Consider the following 26,285-nt stretch of genomic DNA (forward strand, 5'->3'; position numbering starts at 1 on the left):
ATGTCAGACAGGAAAAGGCGAGCTGGTCCATCTAAACTGTCCAAAACATGTTGTGATGTCATTATACATCAGGTCAAAAGACTCCTTAAGAACAGCAAAACAACAGCTCCACGACGGAAGCACATGTATCAAATATCGGAGCAAATTGCCCAATGTCCTTCAATGGCACCTTCCAACCTTCCATAATCTTTACCACCTAAAAGGACAAGAGCCGCAAATGCACGGAAACATCATCACCTGCTAGTTCCCCTCCAAGCCACACACCATCGTGACTTGAAATGATGTTGCCATTCCTTTGCTGTTAAGGTCCTGGAATTCCCTTCCTAACAGCATCTACACCACATGGACTGCTGCGGTTCAAGAAAGCAGCTCACTACCATCTTCATAAGGACAATTAAGGATGGGAAAAAATATTTTGGCCTAGCCAGCGATGTCCATGTCGGCCTAACTAAGATTTTTGACAAAACAGAATAACCTCTTTCATGATATAATGGATTGTACATGATTACAGCCCAATACGTGCAACTCAACATCCAGGTATATCAGCATTTGAAGTGAGCGACTTACTGATGTATGGACATGGATTACTCCCTTGCTCTGAAGCACATGAACTTAGATTTAGTACAAAATAGAGCCACAGAAGTAAAGAAGGTCAATAGATGGTAAAGCCTCTTCCCCCTCTCTTCCTCACCCTAAAAATTGATATACCACTTGTCTGAAGTTTGCTATACCCAAAACTGTACAAAGAAGCAGAAGGTTAGTAGAATGTGTAATGCAGTTATTGTGTAGTTCAATGTTATCCAGTCAAAATAGACTTGTGTGTCCTGACACTGGCCAGATATATACGCACCAGGAGAGGAAACTTAGGTCTATTGTGTATTCTTTTTAACTGAATTATTGTACATGAACATTTTTTATTAACTTTGATTGACACGTTTGTATGTTGTACAACTGTTTCTTGAACCAACTGTGATCTTCTCTGAATCTGTGTTTTCAAGGTTGGACAATACACTAGAAGAAATTATATTTAAGCTGGTGCCTGGTCTTAAAGAAAGTAAGTGAACCGACTCATTCTTTAGTGTTCAGTCTAATATTTAATAGACCCAGTCCTATTAAAAGCTGTTAAATACCTAATCAGTTAAAGGTTCTAACTTTACATAATCTGGTGAATAGAAATACTTCTGAAAATGTAATTTTGCATAATTGTTAGTCACAGTTTTAGTATCAGTATTTATAATGTTAACTGACAGCTGTTTTAAAGTATGCTGTGTAGACAATGGTTGGTTTGGATTTTATTTTTGTTCCTCTAATGAATAGCCCATCAATCAATCATCCTGGTTAATAAATATTTTCCAAAGGATTTTTAAAATTAATATATATTTCTCACTTTCACTTGCACTTGACGTACATGCCCATGTTCTTACCTGAGCACGTAACGCTGACAGGCTTCTGCGAATATTGCACATTGGGAAATGCACAGGATTGGGACTCAGTCTCTCTTCTTGATTTTTTTTCAAACTTTTCCACAGAAAAATTCTTGGCCTCTGCTCAATTCTCTCTTGAAGGCACAGCTGAGCTTGGGAGTTGATGGTCTGAGGAATAACTTGTACAAACCCATGCCACACCGCGCTGAGGCAAAGCTCCCGGGGTGGGCAGGGCAGTCAACCAAATCTGTTTTGTCAATAATAATTTGTCAGCCATAAATAATTCCTTTGCAGATTGTGATTTAAATCTGTGGTTGCTGAAAGGAAAATTTGCTGTGTTGAATTGAATATGGTTATGTTTTCTTACTGAGCCATGCATAGCCTGGTTTTTGAATAATGATATCTGTGAAGAGAAAAACAAGAGTTAATGTTTCGAGTCCACATTTAAATTTCCCTTTAGCTCTGAAGAAGAGTCAAACGGGCTCGAAACGTTAACTCCATCTTTCACTCCACAAATGCTGTCAGACCTGCTGAATTTTTCCAGCATTTTTTGTTTTTGTTCCAGATTTCCAGCATCTGTAGTATTTTGCCTTTATTTTGAATGATGATACTGCGTTCTACTTCAGAAATCAAAGCCAACATCCATTTAAAAATAAAAATTTAGGTGTAAAGGCCACATTCTTGATTTCTTCTGTGGGTGTGAAAATTATTGCTATAACTGACAAAAAAAAATGTAAAATGTTTTGTGGAAACCTTTTAACAGCAAATTTGGTTCCAAAGGACACGTTTTCCTCTTTTTGTTAACTTTTGAAAAAAGTAGTTTGTGAACTAATGAACAAGAGAAATTGACCGTCATCATGTGTTTATTACTATCTAAGTCTTGATTCCAGGTTAAAACGAGCTTCCAAAAGTTCACTGACAAAAAAAATGGGTACTAATAAATGTGAAGTCCTGATTAATGGTACCCGAGAAAGTTGTGCATTTTTACAGTACAAAACTTGAATTCATTACTCAAAGTCACATAAAAGTTGATGCAGAAGGGAAGAGCAAGATCTCAGGTTATTTGTTGATGGGATGCATGCATTGCTGACAAGGCCAGCACTTATTGCTTTCCCTAATGGTCTTGAAAATGTGATGGTGAGCTGCCTTTTTTAACTGCTGCAGTCCATGTGGTGCAAGTACATCCAAAACGCTATTAAGGAGGAAGCTCCAATATTTTGACTAGCTTTAGCGAAGGATCAGTGATCTAGTTCTAAGTTAGGATCATGTGTGCTTCAGAGGGAAGTTGCAGGCATTCCCTTGCAAAATAAAGAGTGGCAGATTTGGGATGGTGGATTCAGTGGATGGGGGAGTGCAAAAGGATTTCTCTTATTAACATTGCTCCTGGAATCCAGTACAACTCCCACTGATTTTGAATTACATACAAGGTACAATTACTGTTGTTTCCATAAACACACCATGCCACTTTTATATCTATAGCACTTAATAGTTGAACAACAAATATAATCTCTGTAAATATTATAGTGCCTAGTTTAAATTTTCTTAGGAGATGAAGTTATAGGTGCCTCTTTAAAAATATGAATAAAATAAATGCAATATACAATGCTGATGCACAAAATACATTGTGCAAATTAACACTCAAATCCTTAAAGATGGAAATTTTGGCTGGAACGACTGATATGTGGATTGTTGAAGATGAACTAGCTCCATTCTGAACTGCAAACATTCAATAGTTTTGCAGAAGTAACGGGTTTGCTTTTTTTTTTGGAGCTATGGGCGGAATCGTCCCAGATTTGTACAAAGTGCGGTAGCAGGTGGGAAAAAAGTCGATTTACCTGCCGGCTGCCATGGCGGGATTTTATGCTGTATCATCCCAATCCCACCTCGTTAATTATTCACTCACAGGGAGCACATCGTTTCGCTGGCGGACGGCCTCCAATTCACCCACCACGCCGTCACCATGCCGTTTCCTCACGCCGGGTACCATATTTAAACTGCAGCCATGCGCACACCTTCCAGCGCAGGACTGCTGCACAGAAGACATGGCCCTGAAAGCCAAGAAGACTGCAGCCCCCCTCAGTTCGGTGACACCTCCCTGGAATGCCTTTTGGACACCGTGAAGGCCCACCTTGATGTCCTGTACCCTTGCTTTAGCCAGAGAACGGGCAGCAACATCACCAACCTGGCTTGGGAGGCGGTGGTCAGTGCCAAAGCTGCACACAAGAGGTCGGCCATCCGGTGCAGAAAGAGGATGAACAATCTCATCCGTGTCGCCAGGCTAAGTTAACCATCTCATTAACCTCAACTCACCCACTCACAAGCCCATCACACATTCACAGGCATCTCACTCATTGCGAGCTCAAGGGACATCACTACTCACTCTCTCACACACACACTCACCCAATCTCTATCTGGCTTCACCTTTGGAGATCCCCTGCTCATCCCATCCATGGTTTCACTCAGCACACATACACCTGGTATCCTCCTCATTTGGCCTGGCATGCGTCTTGCTCACACTCTCTCCATTTGTCTTTATGCAGGACAAGATTGTGCACAATTAAAAAGAGGCCCTAGACAGGGGGTGGAGTGCCAGACATCAAAGTCCTCACTCTCTTCAAAGATTGCGTGTTTGAGCTGGCAGGAGAGGATATCAACCGTTTCTGCACTGACGGTGCCAAGCATCCAAGTGAGGATCATGCACCAGACCATCTCTCTGGAAACTCAACTGAGTTCACTGTTCTTTGTACAGCAGTGGCCATGCACTATTAATCTCCACTTTCTCCCATAGGCACATCTGCTGCGTCACCCTCAGGCAATCCTTGGCTCCGACTCCAGTGCCGGCAGTACCTTAGATGAGGACTCTGAGGATAGCACCCTCGAAGACTTGTCACAGCACTCACCCACGCCCTGTACCAGTGCAGCAGCACAAACCTCGGTGGGACCTACATGTATAGCAGGCTTGGGTTCACTTGTATGGTGAGCACAGCACACAATTTGTTCCACACTCGGCGGAGGCAGGGACACCCAAGGTCGCCAGCGCTCAGAGGACTGTTGGACGCAAGAGATCTGCTGAGCTCGAGTCAGATGATGAACCTCTGGACTCGGTCCTCAATCAGTTGTTGGAGCTGTAGCGGCAATCATGGGAACATCAGGAAGGGATGACAGCTGCACTCCTCAGATTGCAAGGGACGATGGAGGAGTCCATCTGTCTTCAGTCTGAGTGATTGTGCTGTCATGGCAACTCACTGAGAGGAGGAGGACCCGGGGTCAGACAGTTAGCAGCACCTAGGGGAGAATGCGAGAGGAGGGCCCTGAGCCAGGCAGTCAGCAGCACCTAGCATCCAACATCACAGGAGAAATGTAAATTCATTGGTTCGTGAGAAACTGCTGTAGGGATTGTCATCAAGTAGCTGAGAATTAGAAAAGCACATTATTTTTAAAAGGGGCTACTTACATTTAAGTAAGAAACACAAGCAATAGGGAAATAAAGTTAAGTCGAGGCCAGGTAAAATAAAAAAATAAAAACAGAATTACCTGGAAAAACTCAGCAGGTCTGGCAGCATCGGCGGAGAAGAAAAGAGTTGACGTTTCGAGTCCTCATGACCCTTCGACAGAACTTGAGTTCGAGTCCAAGAAAGATTTGAAATATAAGCTGGTTTAAGGTGTGTGTGTGGGGGGGCGGAGAGATAGAGAGACAGAGAGGTGGAGGCGGGGGTGGTGTGGTTGTAAGGACAAACAAGCAGTGAAAGCAACGAAGGTGAGCAAGACAACAGAGAGATACGGAAATCTTGTCGCAGAGAGGAACAGAACTTCTTCAAGGAGGTAGGCATTTCTTGAAGAGCAGTGGCAGTCAATTAAACACAGAGATAAAAACAAAAAAACTGCGGATGCTGGAAATCCAAAACAAAAACAGAATTACCTGGAAAAACTCAGCAGGTCTGGCAGCATCGGCGGAGAAGAAAAGAGTTGACGTTTCGAGTCCTCATGACCCTTCGACAGAACTTGAGCTCGAGTCCAAGAAAGATTTGAAATATAAGCTGGTTTAAGGTGTGTGTGTGGGGGGCAGAGAGATAGAGAGACAGAGAGGTGGAGGGGAGGTGGTGTGGTTGTAAGGACAAACAAGCAGTGAAAGCAACGAAGGTGAGCAAGACAACAGAGAGATATGGAAATCTTGTCGCAGAGAGGAACAGAACTTCTTCAAGGCGGTAGGCATTTCTTGAAGAGCAATGGCAGTCAATTAAACACAGAGATAATATAAAGTTGCATAAATAAACCAAAGTATTTAAAGTTAGCGCAAGGAAAGTAAATTGAAGCCATGACAGGGCATTTCAGTCAGGTGGATTGCGTGTCCTGTAATATGTGGGAAATTATGGACGCTATAATCGTCCTAGATGACCTCATGTGCAGGAAGTGTCACCAGCTGCAGAACCTTGGACTTGAGCAGCAGCTGGAGTCACTGTGGTGCATTTGCGAGGCTGAAAGCTATATGAATAGTACGTTCAGAGAGGCGGTCACACCACAGCTTAGGACCCTAGAGGAAGAAAGGGAATGGGTGACTACCAGGCAGTCCGAGAAAATTGGGCAGGTAGTGCAGGAGTTCCCTGGGGGCCACTCACCAATCAGTTTTCCGTTTTGAATACCGGTGAAGGCATTGGTTCCTCAGAGGAGTGCAGTCAGAGCCAAGTTTGTGGCACCACAGTCAGCTCTGCTGTACAGGAAAGGAGAAAAAAGAGGGGAAGAGCAGTAGCAATAGGGGCTTCATTAGTTAAGGGAACAGACAGGTGTTTCTGTGGCCATAGACGTGACTCCAGGATGGTATGTTGTCTCCCTGGTGACAGTCAAGGATTTCACTGAGTGGCTGCAGGACCTTCTTCTGGGGAAGGGTGATCAACCAGAGGTCATGATCCATGTTAGTACCAATGACTTAGGCAGGAAAGGGGATGAGGTCCTGAAAGCATACTTTAGGGAGCTAGGAAGGAGATTGAAAAGCAGGAGTTCTAAAGCAATAACCTCAGGATTACTCCCAGTCCCACTGGCGAGTATAAAAGTAGGAGAATTGAGCAAATAAATATGTGGCTGGAAAGTTGATGTAGGAGGAAAGGCATCAGATTTCTGAGGCATTGGGACCGGTTCTGGGGAAGGTGGGACCTGTGCAAGCCGGACCGTCTATACCTGAACAGGACTGGGACGAACATCCTTGCAGGGAGATTTGCTAGCTGTGGAGGCATTTAAACAAGATTGGCAGGGGAATGGGAACCTGAGGGCAAATTCTGAGCAGGGAATGGGAAATGGAGAATTAGTGAGTAACTCTAAAAGACAGAAGCAGCACCGTTTAAAAAGTGCACAGCACAGAAATTTAGCAGTGTTAAAAGGTATATATGTAAATGCACAGAGCATAGTAAATGAAGCCGAGGGCACAGATAGACACGTGGCAGCGTTATTTCATCACTATAACAGAAACTTGGCTTAAGGAGGGACAAAAATTGCAGCTCAACATCCCTGGATATAGAATTTTCAGACAGGTTAGGGAGGAGGATAAAAAAGGTGGGGGTATAGCATTATTGGTTAAAGAATCAATTACAGCTGTGAGGAGAGATGATATACTAAATGAAAAATAAAATGAGGCCATATGTGTTGAGCTCAGAAATAAAAATGGGGCAGCCACACAGCTAGGAATGTACTATAGACCCCCAAATAGTGAAAGGGAGTTACATTGACAGATTTCCAAGTGCATAAAAAAAAACAGTAATCGTCAGGGACTTCAACTACCCTAATATCAATTGGGATACAAACAGTGTGAAGGGCACAGAGGATGCAAAATTCTTGAACTTCATTCAAGAGAACATTTTTAGCCAGCACGTAACAAGACCAATAAGACGGGGTGCAACTCTGGATTTTGTCTTATGAAATGAAGCTGGGCAAGTGGATGAAGTGGCAGTGGGGGACTATTTTGGAGATGGTGACCATAAAAAAGTTAAATTTAGCAACATTGTGGAAAAGAACAAAGATAGAACAGGAATAAAAGTTCTAAATTGGGGGAAGACAAATTTTACAAAGCTGAGAGGTGAGCTGGCGAGAGTGGACTGGATACAGCTATTAGAAGGAAAAACCGTATCAAATCGGTGGGAGGCATTCAAAGGCGAGATCCTATGGACACAGTGTAGACATGTCCCCACAAAGGAAAAGGGTGGTACTGCCAAATCTAGAGACCCCTGGTTATCTAGAAGCAAGCAGGCCAAGATAAAGCAGAAAAAGAGAGCTTATGACGGTCACAAAAGACTTAATATTGTAGAAAGCCTAGAGGAGCATAGAAAGTACAGGGGTGAAGTAAAAATGGAAATTAGAAAGCAAAGAGATTATACAAAAATATTGGCAGGTAAGATCAAAGAAAATCCTAAGATGTTTTACTAGTACATTAAGAACAGGAGAATAACTAAGGAAAAGGTAGGGCCTATCAGAGATGTACGTGATAACTTGTGGGTTGATGCAGAAGATGTGGGCAGGATTCTCAATGAATACTTTGTCTCTGGCTTCAATAAGGACAGGGATGATGCAGACATTCTAGTTAAAGAGGAGGTGTGTGAAATATTAGATACAATAAGCATAATGAGAGGGCACATACTTGAGGGTCTGGCATTCTTGAAGGTGGATAAATCACCAAAACCAAATGGATTGTATCCCAGGCTGTTGAAGGCAACCAGGAAGGAAATAGCAGATGCTCTGAGGATCATTTACCAATCTTCACTAGATACTGGTGAGATCCCAGAGGATTGGAGGTCTGTGAACGTTATACCATTATTTAAAAGGGGTGCAAGGGATAGGCCATAAAATTATTGGCCGGTCAGTCTGACTTCGGCAGTGGGCAAATTATTGAAACAATTCTGAGAGACAGGGTAAGCTGTCACTTAGAAAGGCACGGTTTGTTCAGGGATAGTCAGCATGGTTTTGTTAGGGGAAGATCAGTGTCTGAATTTTCCCATTGGCGATTTGGGGGCAGGGCCTGCTCGCCGACCAGAAAATGACGCGGGAGGAACCCCCGACGTCATCCCGGTCCATATAAATTTTTAGGAATGCAGGCGGACAGCGAAATCAGCTGTCCGCCCACCGACCTGTCAATGGCCAATTGAGGCCATTGGCAGAATAATTAAGATAATTAAAGACCTGCCCGTCCAACCTTAAGACTGGAAGGCAGGTCAGGAGCCCCAGCGGGCTTCTGTTAACACATGAAACCTCATCCACTGCAGATGAGGTTTCATGTCCATTTTTAAAAACTTTAATACATTTTATGCGATATTTATTAACATGTCCCAACTCGTTTGTCACATGAAGGGGACATGTTAATAATTTTAATATTTTTCTATTTTTAAAGTTTTCTGGACTGTCAGTAATCTCCCTGAGACAGCACTTTGTCTCAGGGAGTAGTGCACTCTTTTGCTCACATGCGCGAAAGAGCGCACATTGACAGCTGGGGATTCCCTCCCCTCCCCCCTGCACAGGAAGCGCACTCAAAATGGCGGCAGGCCCCGTTTCGGAGGCAGGGGTCGTCTGCCCGCCCGCTGCCAAGCCGGTGGGGCCTGCACGCCCACCAAGGGTAAAATTCTGCCCCATGTCTTACTAACTTAATTGAATCTTTTGAGGAAGTAACAAGGAGGATTGATGAGGGTAATGTAGTGGATGTCGTCTACATGGATTTCAGTAAGGAATTTGACAAGGTCCCACGGCAGACTGGTCAGGAAAGTGTGATCTCATGAGATACAGGGGAGGGTGGCAGGTTGGATCCAAAATTTGACTCAGTGAAAGGAAATAAAGGGTAATGGTCGATGGATGTTTTTTGTGAATGGAAAACGGTTTCCAGTGGTGTTCCACAGGGCTCAGTTTTGGGGCCCTTGCTGTTTGTTGTATTCATTAATGATTTAGACTTAATTGTGGGAGGCATGATTGGGAAATTAGCAGATGACACAAAAATTGGCCATGTAGTTGACAGAGAGGAGGATAGCTGTCGACCCTGGAATGATATCAATGGTACAGTTAACTGGATGGAGAAGTGGCAAGTGGAATTCAATCCGGAAAAGTGTGAGGTAATGCATTTGGGGAGGGCAAACAAAGCAAGGGAACACTCTGTAAATGTAAAGTTATTGAGAGGGGTTGAGGAAGTGAGAGACCTAGGAGTGCATGTTCACAGGTCCTTGAAGGTGGCAGAACAGGTGGACAAGGTGGTCAAGAAAGCATATGGAATGATTTCCTTTATCGGGTGAGGTATCGAATACAAAAGCATGGATGTAATGATGGAACCGAATAAAATGCTGGTTAGGCCACAGCTGAAATTTCGTGTACAGTTCTGGTCACATTATGGGAAGGACACAATTGCGCTGGAGAAAGTGCAGAGGAGATTTACAAGAATATTGCCAGGGCTTGAAAATTGCAGCTATGAGGAGAGATTGGATAGGTTAGGGTTGTTTTCCCTAGAACAGAGGAAGCTAAGGTGTAACCTAATTGAGGAGTACAAAATTATGGGTAGACAGGAAAGACTTGTTTCCCCTAGCTAAGGGGTCAGTTACCAGGGTGCATAGAGTTAAGGTGATTGGTAGAAGCATTATAGGGGACAGGAGGAAAAACTTTTTCACCCAGAGGGTGGTGGGTCTCTGGAATTCACTGCCTAAGTTGGTGGTTGAGGCTGAAATGCTCAACCCATTTAAAAGGTACCTGGATCTACATCTGAATTGCTGTAACCTGCAAGGCTACGGACCAAGTGCTGGAAAGTGGAAGTAAAATGAGCGGTTAGTTTCCTTTCTTTTTGGCTGGCACAGATACAATGGGCTGAATGGCCTCTTTCTACACCGTAACTTATCTGTGGTTCAATGGTCAACATTGGCAGGATGGCAGCCGCCATGAATACCTTGGTCCAGGACATCTGGCCTGCATCAGGCTGCGCAGCCTGAACTCCATCACTGACGCTATAATTGGCCTCCATAAGTGTCAGCGCACAAGGAGTGCAAGGCAGCTGGATTTCACCCCAACTTCCCCTTCCTCTCAAGGACTCAGCTAGCGGCTGTTGGCGACCCATGGGGAGGAGGGCCAGCAATTCAACACCCTGGGGCCATCCAGCCAGGTGGCTCTGGGAATCCCTGGCCAATCCAACTCCCCTCTTCCTGCAACCTCATCAGTTCTAGCTCCACAGGCCGAGGATGGTGCACCTGCCCCACAGCGGGAGACCCAAAGCAGGCTCCCCAGAGGACACCCGCCAAGGTCATCACAGACAAGGTGTAGCAGTCAGCAGGCTGCCTCCGCCTCCACTGTGGATGTCAGGGCAGCACTGAGATGTAGCGGCAGGGTTAAGGAGGTTAAGAAAATTTAGTTTCACGGCGTGGGCACAGGTGTTAATCACTTGCACACAATGTTGACTATTATAAATAAACTCCCAACAATGGCACCCTGTCTATTATGGCTCCTTGTTATAAAGAGCAGTGTTCAAGTCAATCTGAAGTGAAAGCTTGGTCCCTGCACAAGATAAAGGCAGGTGTCTCAGGCCAGAGCCTCTTCCCTGTGCTTTGTGGAACCTTCCCAGCACACCGATGGTGCGCCTTCGCAGTCACTGGTCACATCAGTCTTGCCGGCACCTCAATCAGGCTTATCATTGGTGCCAGCATGTCCTGGGCCAGTGGCACAGAGATCCATCATTTTCTCTGAGTGTTCTCAGCACCTCATCAGCATCTTTGCCTGGTGATAATATGCTCCTGAAGGTTTCAGCTCCCAAAGGATGCCATTGGATCAGAAGAGGGTAAAGTTTCCCCGCTGCATCTCCTGTTCACAGAGTGCAAGTGAGCTTCTGTCAGACAGGAGTCAGACATTTACATAAGCTATGTGAAGATCTATGGAGTATCCCCACTGCATGTCATCATCATCCTCCTGGAATGTAGGGACTATGGGCATTCGTTGCATCTCCCTGACAGGAGCCTTATCACAGAGTGTATGTGTGCTGCCATCAGCCAGGCAAGAGTCATATGTTCACAGGTGCAATGTGAAGATCTATGATGTGTCCTCACTGCATGTTGTCATCATCCTCCATGAATCTAATGGCTATGAGGGCCTCCACAATGCACCTGTCTTATCTGGACAACGTGATGGCTTCATCACCATCATTCTCGCCTTCGAGGACCTCATCACCCTCATCCACATTGATGTCCTCCTCATCAGAGATGACGTGCAGCTCCTCCACCACCTCCTCAGGCAGCTCCTCCCCTTGTTGCAGTGCCAGGTTGTGAAGGATGCAGCAGGTGATGATGATGCGTGACTGCCTTTGTGAACCTGATTGCAGGGCTCCACCAGACTGGTCCAGGTACTGTGACCTCATTTTCAACATCTCAATGGTTTGCTCCACCAAAGTGCAATTTGCAGCATGAGCCTCATTGTACCTTCTCTCTGCTGCACCCTGAGGACACAGCATGGGCATCATCAGCCACGCCCTCTGTAGGTAGCCTGTATTCCCGAGCAGCCAACCCCGTAGCCTCTGAGGAGATCCCTGAGAATGTAGGAGTCGTGGACACGCCCTGGGAATTATGAGCAAACCAGCTGAGCATTCAGCGAGTGGAAGCCCTTGTGGCTCACATACTGCACTGCTTGTTGCCACAGAGATCTGAGTGCCACGTGAGTGCAGTCGAAGGCACCCTGCACCTGTGGAAAACCAGAGATCTGCATAAATCCCACTGCTCTTGCTTCCTGTTTTTTCTGATCCTGGGCAAAATGCACAAAGTTATATGCCTTCACGAATATGGCGTCCGTGACCTCCTGGATGCAATTATGTGTGGAGGCTTGCGATATCCCGCACAGGTCACCTGTGGAACTCTAGAAGGAACCACTGGTGCACAAATTGAGTGTTATGGTCATTTTCATGGTCACCGGCGGTGGATGCCCTCCACGTCCCCATGGCACCAAATCCTGCAGCAGGTGGCATATGTGACCGACCAATACCCTGGACATGTGCAGTCTTTGGCGACTCTGGTGCTTGCTCATCTGCATGAATGACAAGTACCGTCTGTAGACCATGGGTCTTGCTTGGAGCCAACCAGTAATGGTTCGCTGGGGCTCTTCAGCAGTGTGTGCAGGAGCCCCAGCCACTCCTTCTGCTTGAGGGTGCTGCTCCTCCCTCTGCCCAGCCAGACGCCTCTGTTGCTCTCTTCTCCTTCATCTCCGTGTAAGCCATGAGGCATACAGCTAGGCCACCAGGCCTCATGCTCCTGTTGTATCCCTCCTGCAGGGTGAAAGAAAGAGATGGATGTGTTAGCATTGGTTTCCTAGGAACCTCTCATGGTTATGTGTGTGGCTCCGGCTCCTCCTCAACGTAGGCCAGAGAGTGCTGGCCACCACTTGGATAGCCAGAGTTTAGTGCGCTGCATGGCTGTCCGAAACCTCACCCACCTCCACCCCACTCCACCTGACCGATTGGCAGCAGCTTTGCCCACTGGACTGTATGCTGTGCTCCCAGCTCAGTTGCAGGCATTCTCTGCAAGGCTGCGATGTTAGCTTGAACCATGGGAGAGACTGGTCCAAACCTGAATGAAGACACTGTAATGGGCTGTGAGTGTCACTACCAGTGACTACTCCATGGCCAGCTTTTGCAAGGAGATTGTGCAACTTGCCCAGTCATAAGAAATAGGAACAGGAGTTGGCATTTGGCCCCTCAAGCCTGCCCCGCCATTCAATAGGATCATTGCTGATCTGTCCCAGGCCTCAACTCCTCTTTCATGCCAGCTCCTCATAGCCCTCAACTCACCAATATTTCAAAAATTTATCTGCCTCCTCTGTAAATACTTTCAGTGATCTAGCCTCCACAACTCTCTGGGGTAGAGAATTCCAGGCATTCACTAACCTCTGAGAGAAGAAATTCCTTCGCATCTTGGTTTTAAATGAGTGTCCCTTTAGTCTGTAACAATGCCCCCTAGTTTCGAGATTTCCCCACTAATGGAAACATCTTCTCAACATCTGCCCTGTCAAACGCCTTCAGAATCTTGTACATTTCAATAAGATCACACCTCATTCTTCTGAACTCTAATGAATAAAGGCCTAACCTGTTTAGCCGTTCTTGATAAGCCAACCCCTTCATCCCAGGAATCAGCCTAGTGAATCACTTTTGAACTGCCTCCAATGCCAGTATATCCTTTCTTAAATAAGAGGACCAAAACTGTACACAGTACTCCAGGTGAGGCCTCACCAGCACACTATACAGTTGTAACAAGATTTTTAAACTCCAACCCTCTAGCAATACAGGCCAAAATTCCATTTCCCTTCTTAGTTACTTGCTGCACCAGCATCTAACTTTTTGTGTTTCATACACAAGAACACCCAGATCCCTTTGTGCTGCACTTTTTTTTAGAGTCTCTCTCCATTTAAATAATAGTCTGCCATTTGATTCTTCTGACCAAAGTGCATGACCTCAAATTTTCCTACATTAAACTCCGTCTGCCAAGTTTATGCCCACTCACTCAACCTATCTATGCCCCCTTGCAGATTCCTTATGTCCTCATCACAACATGCCATCCCACCTATTTTTGTATGATCAACGAATTTGGATACATTACACTCTGCCCTCTCCTCCAAATCATTAATATAGATGGTAAATAATTGAGGCCCTAGGACTGATCCTTGTGGCACTCCACTGGTTACATCTTTCCAATCTGAAAAAGACCCGACTCTTTGTCTTCTGTGTGTTAACCAATCCTCAGTCCATGCTAATACATTACCCCCAATACCGTGAGCTCCTATCTTATGCAATAACCTTTTATGCAGCAACTTATTGAATGCCTTCTGGAAATCCAAATACACTACATCTACCCCTTTATCAACTCTGCTTGTTATATCCTCAAAGAACTCTAGCAAATTTGTCAAACATGAATTCCATGTTGACTCTGTTTGATTGTGTTAAGCTTTTCTAAATGTCCTGCTATCTTTCCCTTAAGAATGGACTCTAGCATTTTCCCAACAACAGATGTTAGGTTGACTGACCTGTAGTTTCCTGCTTTTTGTCTCCATCCCTTCTTGAAAAGGGGCGTCACATTAGTGGGACCCTCCCGGAATCCAGTGAGTTCCAGCATATTTTGACCAATGCCTCCACTATCTCTGCAGCCACTTCCTTTAAACAAACCGTTGGATGCAGGCCATCAGGTCTTGGTGACTGGTCTGCCTTTCTTTCCATTAGTTTGTTCAATACTTTGTCCCTCTTGATAGAGACTGTTACAAGATCTTTCCTCCCATTAGCTCCTTGCTTATCTGATATCTTTGGGATGTTTATAGTGTCACCATGAAGGCCGATGCAAAATATTTGTTTAAATTATCTGCCATTTCCCTATTCCTTGTTATTAATTCTCCAATCACATCCTCCTTAGTCAATTTTCCTAGCCTGATTTAGGCAACTTTTTCTTCATGCCTCTGTAGTTGCCCTTATTTAAGTTGAGGACACTGGTTTGAGACCTGATTTGCTCACCCTCAAACTGAATATGAAATTCTACCATGTTGTGATCACTAACCCCTAGAGGATCCTTAACTACGATATCTCTTATTAATCGCACCGCATTACACATTACTAGATCTAAAATAGCCTGTTCCAGGGTAGGTTCTGCAATGCATTGCTCTAAAAAAAATCCCTGATGCACTGTACAAATTCGTCTTCCATGTTACCCCTGCCAATCTGATTTGTCTAGTCAATATGCAGATTAAAATCACTCATAACAATTGTAGCGCCCTTTTTACATGCTTCGATTATTTCCGGATTTATACTTTGTCCTACAGTGAGGCAACTCTTCGGGTGCCTCTAGACGACTCCCAACCATGACTTCTTCCCCTTGCTATTCCTTATTTCCACCCAAACTGATTCCACATCATGACCTATTGCACCTATATCACTACTCACCACTGCACTGATACCTCATTTTATTAAGGAAGCTACCCCATCTCCTTTTCCTTTTTGCCTATTTTTACGGAATGCCGAGAACCCTTGAATATTGAGTTCCCAGTGTTGGTCACCCAGCAACCACGTCTCTGTAACAGTTATCAAGTCATATTCATTTATTTCTATTTGTGCTGTCAACTCATCTATTTTGTTACAAATGCTACGTGCATTAAGATAAAGAGCCTTAAGCTTTGACTTATTACCATTATTACTCATTTTAGTTCTGATTTCTGCTGCACTCTTCTGCTTATATTTTCTGCCCCTTCCTGTCACACTTTGATTATCATTCATCTGTTCACTACCCTGCACCTCTGCTCTGTCGTTTTTTAAAATTTTTTTAAACTTCTCTTCAATTGAACACTCCCCCCCACAGTTCAAATTTGATATAATTAATCTAAGGGGTGTGACTGTCTCCTGAAACACAGTTTCCGGGTAACTCTCCCCTTCCCTGATGTGTCACAGTGTCCGCAGCTCGGACTCCAGCTCATCAACTCTGAGCCGAAGTTCCTCGAGCGGCCAACACTTGCTGCAGGCGTGGTCACTGTGGGTTTCACCGGCATCCACCAGCTCCCACATACTACAGCTGCAAAATACTACCTGCCCCGCCATCTCTATTCTATTTAATTAATTAATTTGGATGTAAAATATTTTTAAAGTGAATTTCTTAACTGTACTCTTCAGTTGTAATAACTTCTCCTGATTTAAACCACTTGGCCCATCTAAAGAGACGCAAAAGAAATACCTACCAATCACCTGCCTGTTTTCCTTTAATGTCACACTTCGACTGACAGTTAGAAACAAGTCCTCCTCTCACACTCTCCTCTAGCTGCTGCTGATTTGTTTTTTAAATATACATTATTCATAAAATATCTGGAAGAACATTACAAAATATTTCAAAACCGCCATCACAAAAAGTACAATCAGATTCAACTTTTACCCATGGATCACAAGGTGCATCAATACAATCAATAAATATTACAATAATTTCAATATGGTCATTACAGACAATCAGACAGTGGTATTGGAGTTATCAACATACATCATGTTGCACTCTGAGGTGCTTCAATACAATTATGATACAATTAGTATTCAATGCATACATTCATTTTGAGCTGTACAGCTCGAGGGGCTCTCAACAGTTCCAACCCCTTGGTGCACTGTGGCAGAAAGGTCTTAGACAGCGACCTTTCCCCATTGCGCCTTTGCGGCAGCTGCCCCAAGCTTTAGTCCCTCAGCACGTAGTCTTGGACTCTGGAATGTGCCTGTCTGCAATAATCGGTTGGGGACAACTCTTTGCGCTGGAAGACCAACAAGTTTCAGGCAGACCAAAGAGCGTTTTTCCCCGAGCTGATGATCCTCCGGCTGCAGTTGATGGTTGTCTCAGTGTGTGTCCTTGGGAACAGCCCGTAGAGCACGGAGTCCAGTGTCATAGAACTGCTTGGGATGAACCTCGACAGAAACCACTGCAGACTTTCTTTGCAAAGGCACAATCTACAAGGGTGAACAACGGTCTCGTCCCCACCACAGCCACATCGAGGGCAATATGCAGAGGGGGTGAGACTCCTGCCGTGTTGGAAGGATCTGGGACGGCCTTTCTTACCACCAGCCAAGCTACATCTTGGTGCTTGTTGGAAAGTTCTGGCGATGAGGCCTTCTGCTAAATGACTTTGACAGTCTGCTCGGGGAACCATCCCACAGGATCCACTCTCTCCTTTTCCCGCAGGGCCTTTAAGACGTTACATGCCGACCATTACCTGATGGACTTGTGGTCAAAGGTGTTTCTCTGCATAGATTTTTCCACAAGGGACAGGTGGTACGGCACGGTCCAACTACTTGGAGCGTTCTGCGGCAGCGTGCCAGACCCACCCTTCGCAACACCGAAGACAGGTAGAACCTCAGCACGTAGTGACACATGGTGTTTGCATACCGAGGGTCTACGCACAGCTTGATGCAGCCGCACACAAAGGTGGCCATCAGTATGAGAGCGATGTTGGGCACATTTTCTCCCCCCTTATCTAGAGGCTTGGACATCGTGTCCCTGCGGACATGATCCATTTTCGACCTCCAGATAAAGCGAAAGATGGCTCGGGTGATCGCCATCACGCAGGAGTCTGGAATGGGCCAGACCTGCGCCACGTATAGCAACAGCGAGAGTGCCTCACACCTGATGACCAGGTTCTTACCCGCAATGGAGAGGGAGCGTCGTTCCCACATGCCCAGTTTTCTTTGCACCATAGACACTCGCTGCTTAACTAGTTGCTGCTGGTTGCCTGTCCCAGGTTCTTCCTCTTGCCCCCTCCTCTAAGTGCTGCTGACTGCCTGTCCCAGGGTCCTCCTCTCACACTCTATTCTAGGTGCTACGGACTGTCTGTCTCAGGGCCCTTCTCTCGCATTCTCCTCCCTGTCCAATTGTCCTGCAGCCTTCTAAAATACTCATTAATTTGCAGTCTGTGCCCAAGGAGGTGAAAGGCTCAGGAGCATTTGGTGGCACTTTCATGCTTCTACATTGCTTGAGTGGGCAGCTAAGCTATGGGCCCGACTCCAAGCATGTCAATGTCAATGCCTGAACCCCCTCAGCTGTGGAAGAACGCTCATTTTATACAAGTTTTCCCTAATGCATGGTCTCTTACCCCCCCCCTCCCCCAACATGTGCTTGTGCACTATCATCAGTCTGTGCTGCCTTGCCCCCCAACACTTCACGCCAACTGCAGTGCAGCCATTGCCCTTGCATCACACTGTCAGCCAGCCAGAAAAAAGCGACTTGCCTGTGCCCTCGCCTGAATGCGCGGAGTCTCTTCTTTGAAATCGAACGGGTGATCCTTGCTAGTGCTGCGCAACATTAGTGTGCACTCAACTTTGAGTTCCCCTTGATGTTCAGCTCGCTAGATGCTCACCTTTTAAATGCTGTTGTGAATCACATGGTTCTCAAGTCACACTGATGTGGGAGGTAAGTTCGACATGGGTAGATGATTCCGGTGGGCAGGCAAGATGATGAAATGCAAATGCATTTAAATTATGTTCCCGAGGTTGAATGGCATGAAAAGCGGCCTGCCTTTGATGGGCGGAGTGGATGATTGGAACCAATTTTTGGCCTTCCTGTCATATTGTCCTCCTCACCTGCCATGAGACCTGCCACCAATGGGGTCGGCGATTTCCCCCTGTGTTTCCAACATGCAAAAATTGAAACTGGAAATTACAATATTTACAGAGATTATTCAACACACAATGCAGTAAGCAGATACAATTATGCCAGGTGGGAATTGTGAAATAAGCAGATAATTACTTGCCTGATACACTTCAGATTGTGCTAGGCGGGAGTTGTCAGTGAAGTTAGCATGCTTTCAGGCTGTCCATTTATTGGAGAAGCGGATATACGTCAGCTGACTCCAATCCGAAAAGCTAATTATGATAAATCAATAGTTGAGGAATGTCCTTCGACATGTAAAATATGCTTTGCATAATCTTTGTTGAGCTGTTTTGACTGAATTTTGTGCATTCCCAAGCTGGATTAACAAAATATTTGCTGCTATGCCCTTTCTGTGACAATCTCAATGCTTGTGAAGTAGGAACTTTAGCATTAAAACAGGATCCTGATTACTTGTTCTTGCTTCAATGACGTTAATGGATTTGGATTATATAGAAACTTTGGAAGCAAGCTGTCATGCATCCACTGTCTTGCTTGGTAGAGTTTATTCTGCAAAGTAAAGGGTTTGTGGAAAAATTAAGATTTGCCTTTAAGTTACTTTTATAATGTTTAACATTTAGTGATGTTTGCCAAAACAGGATTCCTGGTGAAATCTGACTTTTCCTTTTGGAGGTAAATTGTCAGTGTATGGTGAAGTGAAATCTTGGCCCTAGTGGCTTTTGTAACTTTTTTATTTGCAAATTGAAAAGTACTTTGAAAAACTTAACAAATATTTATTTTCTATTGACCAGTGGAAAAACGGCAAGAAGAAGAATTCTGGAAAAAAAATAAACCACAAGAGAATGGAGAAGGTAAACTAAATGGAACCTGACCTTCATCCTTAGTTTAAGGAATTGACCTAAAGGCCTCGTGGTATTGGAGTAAAGTGCTCTTTTGCTGTTGCCTTAGAACAGCTTGATTTGTTTGCAAAGGGGATTGATAAAGGTAGCCATTGGTGGTGAGGAAAACTTGAAGCTGGTATGATTCTAATGGTGTATTTTAGGAGCTTAAAATGTGCGGCTTTTGTCATCCATCCTAACTCTGCCTTTGCTTCAAATTATTCATCTTTGCTTCAAATTATTCATCCTTTTAGGCCCCCATGTCATTCATTGACCCTTAGTTGAGAACAGCATTACTCACCAGCACCTTTCTGCTGCTGAATACGAGGAGACATAAACAGTTAACTTGGATTGATTTCTCTTACTAATTACCTTCCTTCCCAGTGAGGAATCCTCTTGTATGAAGTTGAAAACTTCCTCCTTACAGAAACCAATGATCAGGGCTTGATTGTGTACAACCACTTCAGAATTATTTTAGAAATAAGCCAACTGCATTCCAAAACCAAAGAGCACAAGTAATTCCTTTCAGTAATATTTTTAGTACTTTGATTCAGCTAGGCAGCTTACATTCAGGAATCCCTGGTGAGATGCAAGATCTTATTGGTAATGTTAGAGGAAAGCATTAATTCAAGCCTGGTTCATTTTGCCAGTTGGAAAGAACACTGCAATTGAATCATCTTCATTCAGTTTTTTGTGTATCTATTAGTGGTCAGTGGCAAAGATACAAGAGCAGATCATCTACCTGCTTGTTCAGATTAGGCATAGTAGACACATGGTGAAGACTATTATAGCCTGTCCCTATGTGAGTGTTTCTATTCCCCACATCATGGGTGGAATTTTAACTGTGATACATTGTTCCCAACGGCAGAAGAGAAAGTGGATGCCACTTGCTTTTTTGCTGGTTCCCACGCGATTGCAATTAAAATTTAAAGCGCTGGCTGCATGACTGGGAGGCAATGCAATTACACAGCGGAGCAAGCTTTTCCGTGGTGAAATCCACCATCAGATGACAATGTAGCAGGTACAGGTGGGCTATAAAAGAGCCTCCTGGACAAACAGAGAGGAAATTTATTATGGCTACGGTTTTCCTGCCCAACTCCATTGCCTTTAACTTAAAATTAACTTATAGAGTGCATAGAGGTGGCATAGGTGGCTTACAAATTTAAATTTCACTTGTAAATATTTAACATTCTATTGGCTTCACTTTATTCATGTGTGCATCATTGTTATTTGTTGAGATTAACTTGTTCAGAATGCTAAGTATACTGCTATGCCTCATGATTGGCAAGCATTTATGGTTATAAGGGAGTTAAGTACATTTCCTTTACTGTGGAAGAAACTATGCTCTGTTTTTGCATTCTCTCTTTATTGCATGATCATGTTGGTGTCCATTGTTGTACTTACCACTCTGGGACATGGCTGAACTTACAGGCTCAGCTGGCTCTCTTTTCTATGCATTGTGAAGGACATTGCCCAACTCCTCTCAGCAAGGATGATTGAAACATTGGAGGTGAACTCAAAGCTCTGAGATGGACCCACATATGGACAATACTGATGCCTTTAGACCCCTCATTTTCTTACCTTGACTGACCACCCCACCCACCCCCCCTCCACCACATGCAGGATGCCAAGCCCTTTCCACTTCACTCCTTCATGCCCCCAGTCCCATCCTCTGCCCTCCCTTGGATCTCTCTTCCACTCCTCCATTCCCTGACCCCATCCACAAGTCCGGCTCCAGCTCCGCACTCTCTCACCCTTGCCAGTCCCGAGCCTACATGCAAGCTGCTATTCTCCGGCTCCCCTCCCTGGGTCACAGAGTTCAACAAGGAAAACTGCTGACCTCAGGCACAACTGCACAAAGCCATCTGTTGCACACCACCTTTAAACGAATGTGAACTGGGTGCCAGGCGATTCTCATGAGTTGTTGACTTGAAGCTGGGATGTAATCAAAAGAAGTTTTACGCAAATGAGTACTCATGGCATATAAATGTGTTACAAGTAGGAACGCGCTACAGGACAGCATGAGGCCCAGCATGCCACAAACACACTGCTGACTTAATCTCTATATCTCAAATCGCCATCGGGAAATTGAAATTTCAGTCTGTCTAATTCATCTACCCCTCACACCATGTTTCCCGTTTTTACAGGCTTGATAAAAACCTCTACACCCTCTGTGATATGTTTAAATGAGATTGTCAAATTAGTGTTTGTTTATAAAAAAAATAGTTTTATTTATGATCATCCAGAAAAAGTCTTGTGCTCTCATTTTAAAGAACGCTAGGGAAGGGGGCTTCCAAAAAGATGAAAAATTTGCACAAAATAATTGATTCTTTAGCAACTTTGTAAGAAATCAGGAGATCCTGCCCTACTGCACAGAAAACCAGTTTTAATTGTCAGAGTATTACAGGCAACAGTATGTTATTTCTCACAAATAGCTTTTAATGCAACACAAAATGCTATTATCTCCCCCTCCTGTAACATTTACTGTGCTAAGAAATGACCAAAGATTAGAGAGCAGTAACTAATAAAATTTTCTTCCAATCTTACTGTTTGCAGCTAATTAACCTTGGTTACCAAACTTTCAGTCGTATAGGGATCTTTATAATTTAAATTGTTGGAAGTTGGACACAGTAATTTACCAAAAACTGTAACATGATTATGGAAAATAAAGAAGAACATTTTTTGAAGTAAAATATAAAACCTCAGAAAATTACTTAATACAGAATTATTGCAACAATTTATGTACTATACATATTTGAAATAATTGTCTGCGTTTCTGAAAAGATAATGAAGGCCCCAAAGTCAAGAAAGCTAAAGTAGAAGAAGAAGAGGACCAAGAAGATCAAGATTATCACAGAAGTGATCCACAGATTGCCATTTGTCTAGACTGCCTCCGCAACAATGGGCAATCAGGGGATAATACTGTAAAGGTACCAACACATCTTTGCTTTCATTTAAGAGATGCTCAATGAATGGCAAAACAATGTATAATGTATTCAACAGTGTTAATTAATGCCTTTGAGGGTTACAGTAGAATTTATGCAGAGGTGGTGACAGGGACAAATGGTGCTAAGAAATAGGGGCTTGTCAGAGGACGCTGGTTGTGGCTGTCATTTCCCTCCATTCCTAACAACAGTGTTTTTATCTCTCACTGTTTCTTATTTTATTTCTGAAACATCACAGGGATTTAAATGCTTAATGCACTTAGGAAGTTCTTGTCAGAGTTAGTAATTCTGCCACCTCATTCAGTGATGAGTTGTGAAGATATTCAGAGTCTATGTTTCACCACATCATAAAGCAGCAAAATCTTGGGTATTGGGCATGCTTTTTAATATCCAAGAAGTTTAAATATTCTCAATTCACCCTATTTTTCATGTCAACAATGCTTTCTAGTCTTTACTGTGAAAATTTTCTTACGATACAAATTCCACCCACTGATGCCACAGATGGAGTCAGTGGGTTATGGGTAGATTTCCCCCTTCATATTGATTATAGTGACTAAAATCTCAAGATGCCATTGGAGAGATTGTACATTAATGTCTTTTCCCAGGCTATTGCCATCCAGCAAACCAAATCGGGTAACAAGAAATAACCAGGAGACACTGTTACAGATAATTTCATCTTATTACATTCGGCACTATGGGGACCCTCAATCGAACATAATTCCACTTTACCACTAGCCATTTCTCAACAATTTTTTCTTTTCATGAATAGCCATTATCAGCTTGTGTTGTTTTTTTGTAACAGTTTTTTTGTAACATTATGGTTATTGGAATTTGAAGTTCAGCGTGTGACAAATTCAGAAATTGCACTGCAATGCACCTTTGCTGCTAACAAAAATTTTTGTCATATCTCAACAGGGCTTAATGAAGAAATTTATCCGCTGCTCAACAAGAGTCACAGTGGGAACTATAAAGAAGTTTCTGAGTTTGAAATTAAAACTTCCTAGCACTTGTGAGGTGAGACTTCAAAACATAATCAGTCAAATGTTAACTTATTTGCTCTACCTGTATGTGTAGGTGGTAGAGGAAAGCAAGTTGAATGAGTAGCAATGCAGTCCATTTATTTCAGATGCCCATTCAATTGATACACCCAGATACCTGATGCTCTGACACTGGCTAGAAAATGTCATTCGGCTCCTTAAAAGACAGGTTTTTTTTGCAGTCATTTTGTAGCTGCATGTAAGACAGAAGATCACAACTCTTATTTTGTGTGATCGGACCAATGCACCTGAATAGATCTATTTAGATACATTGGCACTATACTTAGACTGTTGTGTCAAATAAAATGAAATATGCCTGAATATAAATTTGTTTTTAGCAGCATCTTCTAGACCTAATAAGATTGAAGTAACTTTGAATTATTGTTTGGCTTAGTGGTGTTTTCTGATTCAACAAAGAAGATTGGAAGGGAACCACTGTCTGATTCAATCAGCATATCTGTCATTCTCTGTCAATACTGCTCTCAGTTATTCAATGGCATTATTCAAATAGATGTATGATTTTGTGCATAGCTGTCTTTAAAGATGGTCCTTCCACATAACATTTGTCACTGGAGAAGCTGAAGAAAGAAGAAGGTTCATGATGGCAACTCCCTGTGAGATTGCTACAAAGACGAGTTTTTTGACAGATTACTTATACATTTATCTATTTTTTAACCTATCAAGAAAAGGGTATTGGAGGTACTTTGAAACTATACCCCTAGTTTTCATCTTCCTGCAAAAACGAAGAATAGCAAAACAACAACTTGAAGCTGCAGTTATAAAGATTCTTATAAGAGTAAAACTGAATAAACAGTTTGGGTGGAAGAAGAGTCACACAGACTCGAAACATTAACTCTGTTTATCTCTCAACAGATGCTGCCAGACCTGCTGAGTTTTTCCAGCATTTTCTGCTTTTATTTCATATTTCCAGCATCCGCAGTATTTTGCTTTTATTTTTAAATTTATGGGCTAGACTTCACTTGCCTCTATTATTCAGTTTTTGGGGATATAGCATGACGCAGCAGAAAAAGTAGGACAGTGTTCCTACCAGCGAATCCCCAGCCATAAATCTGCTCTTTTGCATTTTCTGCTTCCCCCTCCCTCCACCTAGCTGGAATAGTCTAGCAATTAGAGCCAGATCATTTAGGAGTGAAATTGGAAATGCTTCCACAGCAAAGGGTGGTAGAAGTTTGGGTAGTCTGAGACTGATAGATTTTTTTTTTATCCAAAGATATCAAGAGATAAGGAGCAAAAACCAGGTATGGAGTTAGGTCACAGATCAGCCAAAATCTCATAAAATGGCAGAATAGGCTCGATGGACTAAATGGCCTGTTCTTTTGTTCCTATGTAATATTGAACATCTGCCCACCACTTAAATGCTTCTGCCACAGTTAAGTGATACAGAGGCTAAAGCTAGGAAAAGCAGCCAACTCACCTGCTTTCTGCCACAGCAGCAGGAGAATGGGATAGCCACACTGACTGATGTACTGGAGGGAAAGGGAAAAAAATAACAAGAAGAGAGAGGGATGACCTGGTTATCGCCACCCCTCCCTGTATTCTGCCCTCCTAATGCCATGAGTTACGCAGAGACCATTTTATCTTCTTTGTAGCATTGAGTAATTGGCTCAGCAGTGGCAGGCTCCTTCTGCAAAGCAGCAGGACCATTAGGGACTTGCACTGCTTATCTAATTGAGCCTGACCCAGGAAAATGAGTTGGAGTCACAATGGGGTCAGGCTGACTGGGTGGAAGTCCCACCCGGACTCAATTCAGGCAGTGATATCACCCCAGCGGAAAAAAATATCTCTTTGTCTCAGCTGGGAAAAATATTTAAAGCAGATGAAGATACAAGGCTGCGAGGAGAGAGCAGAATTGTGTTTTGAATTTCCCTTGCCAAAAGTCAGTACAAATATAATGGACTGAATACCTCCTTCTGTGCTGGAGACTTCTATAATTTTATGGATGTCAAGCGGTAAACTCCAGAGTTAAGCCACTGTGCCTGTATATTCCAGAGTTACACGAATGCGCCTGCGATAGTGGTATCAACTTTGTGGATGAACTTTTCTAATTCCCAAGGATGAGATACATACCTTCGATTGTCCTGCGTCACTAGAACAGAAACATTTATATAACGGTTTGGCTGTCACTACCTTGGTTCTCTTCCAGTCATCATACTACCTAAATATTATTAAAAATGTTGTGTATAATGTGTGCTTCCTGTCTACAAACTTTGCATTATGGCATGATTTGGATCCATTTCAGCACTAAAAGTTCATATTTTATAAAAGTATTGAAACACCTAAGCATTTTACTGACAGTTTTTTGATGAACCACTGAAAATGCTTTTTGAAAAAAAAATTGGCCATCATTTTTTCCTCAGTAATTTAAATTCTCTGTATAAAGCAATTTTTTAAATGAAAATTTTAAAATGACAAACCATATAATAACATGGTACAATTTACCCACTAAATTGTCTTTTTTGCCTTTAAGTACCTTCACATATGTTCATACTGGAAGATCACAGTCTCTCCCAAAAGTTCGGACTCAGACTTGATATTTTTTGCCCAGATCAGAAGGCAGATCTGAGCATTTGCAGTGCTCATGGAAATTCATAAAAATTTCATTTAAAAATTAATATTATGTTCATAAAACAGCAAATGTAAAGTGAAATTTTACTTGTCAGGAAACTTTATTTGTCAGAAACATGAGCTACTTTGTCCCTTTTGGCAGTTGAAAAACACTCAATTTTTTCCTTTCACGAGGCACTTTGGGATGCGCTCTGATGTTTCTTTCTCTAAGGCTGGTTAAAATTACACAGTAGGTCTTTTTCCTTGATTGTTGTACCTGTGCTGCAGGGAAAATTGTTATAATTGGAAAGATTTTCTAAGTTATACATTATTTAGTAGGAAACCTCTG

The 26,285-nt window shown here is 43.3% G+C and overlaps 1 protein-coding gene across 5 annotated transcripts in view; it reads left to right on the forward strand.

The window, feature by feature from the left end:
• pcgf5b (polycomb group ring finger 5b) overlaps positions 1–26,285 on the forward strand; it is a 201,792-nt gene that overhangs the window by 125,286 nt on the left and 50,221 nt on the right. For all 5 annotated transcript variants that reach the window (XM_041209351.1, XM_041209355.1, XM_041209352.1 and 2 more), the window contains exons 4-7: positions 999–1,054; positions 19,303–19,362; positions 22,174–22,319; positions 23,250–23,348. In XM_041209351.1, coding sequence (XP_041065285.1) covers positions 999–1,054; positions 19,303–19,362; positions 22,174–22,319; positions 23,250–23,348 — 361 coding nt within the window. The remainder of the gene's footprint in view (positions 1–998; positions 1,055–19,302; positions 19,363–22,173; positions 22,320–23,249; positions 23,349–26,285) is intronic.

The sequence above is a fragment of the Carcharodon carcharias genome, chromosome 17 (assembly GCF_017639515.1).
Source record: "Carcharodon carcharias isolate sCarCar2 chromosome 17, sCarCar2.pri, whole genome shotgun sequence".
Taxonomy (NCBI): domain Eukaryota; kingdom Metazoa; phylum Chordata; class Chondrichthyes; order Lamniformes; family Lamnidae; genus Carcharodon; species Carcharodon carcharias.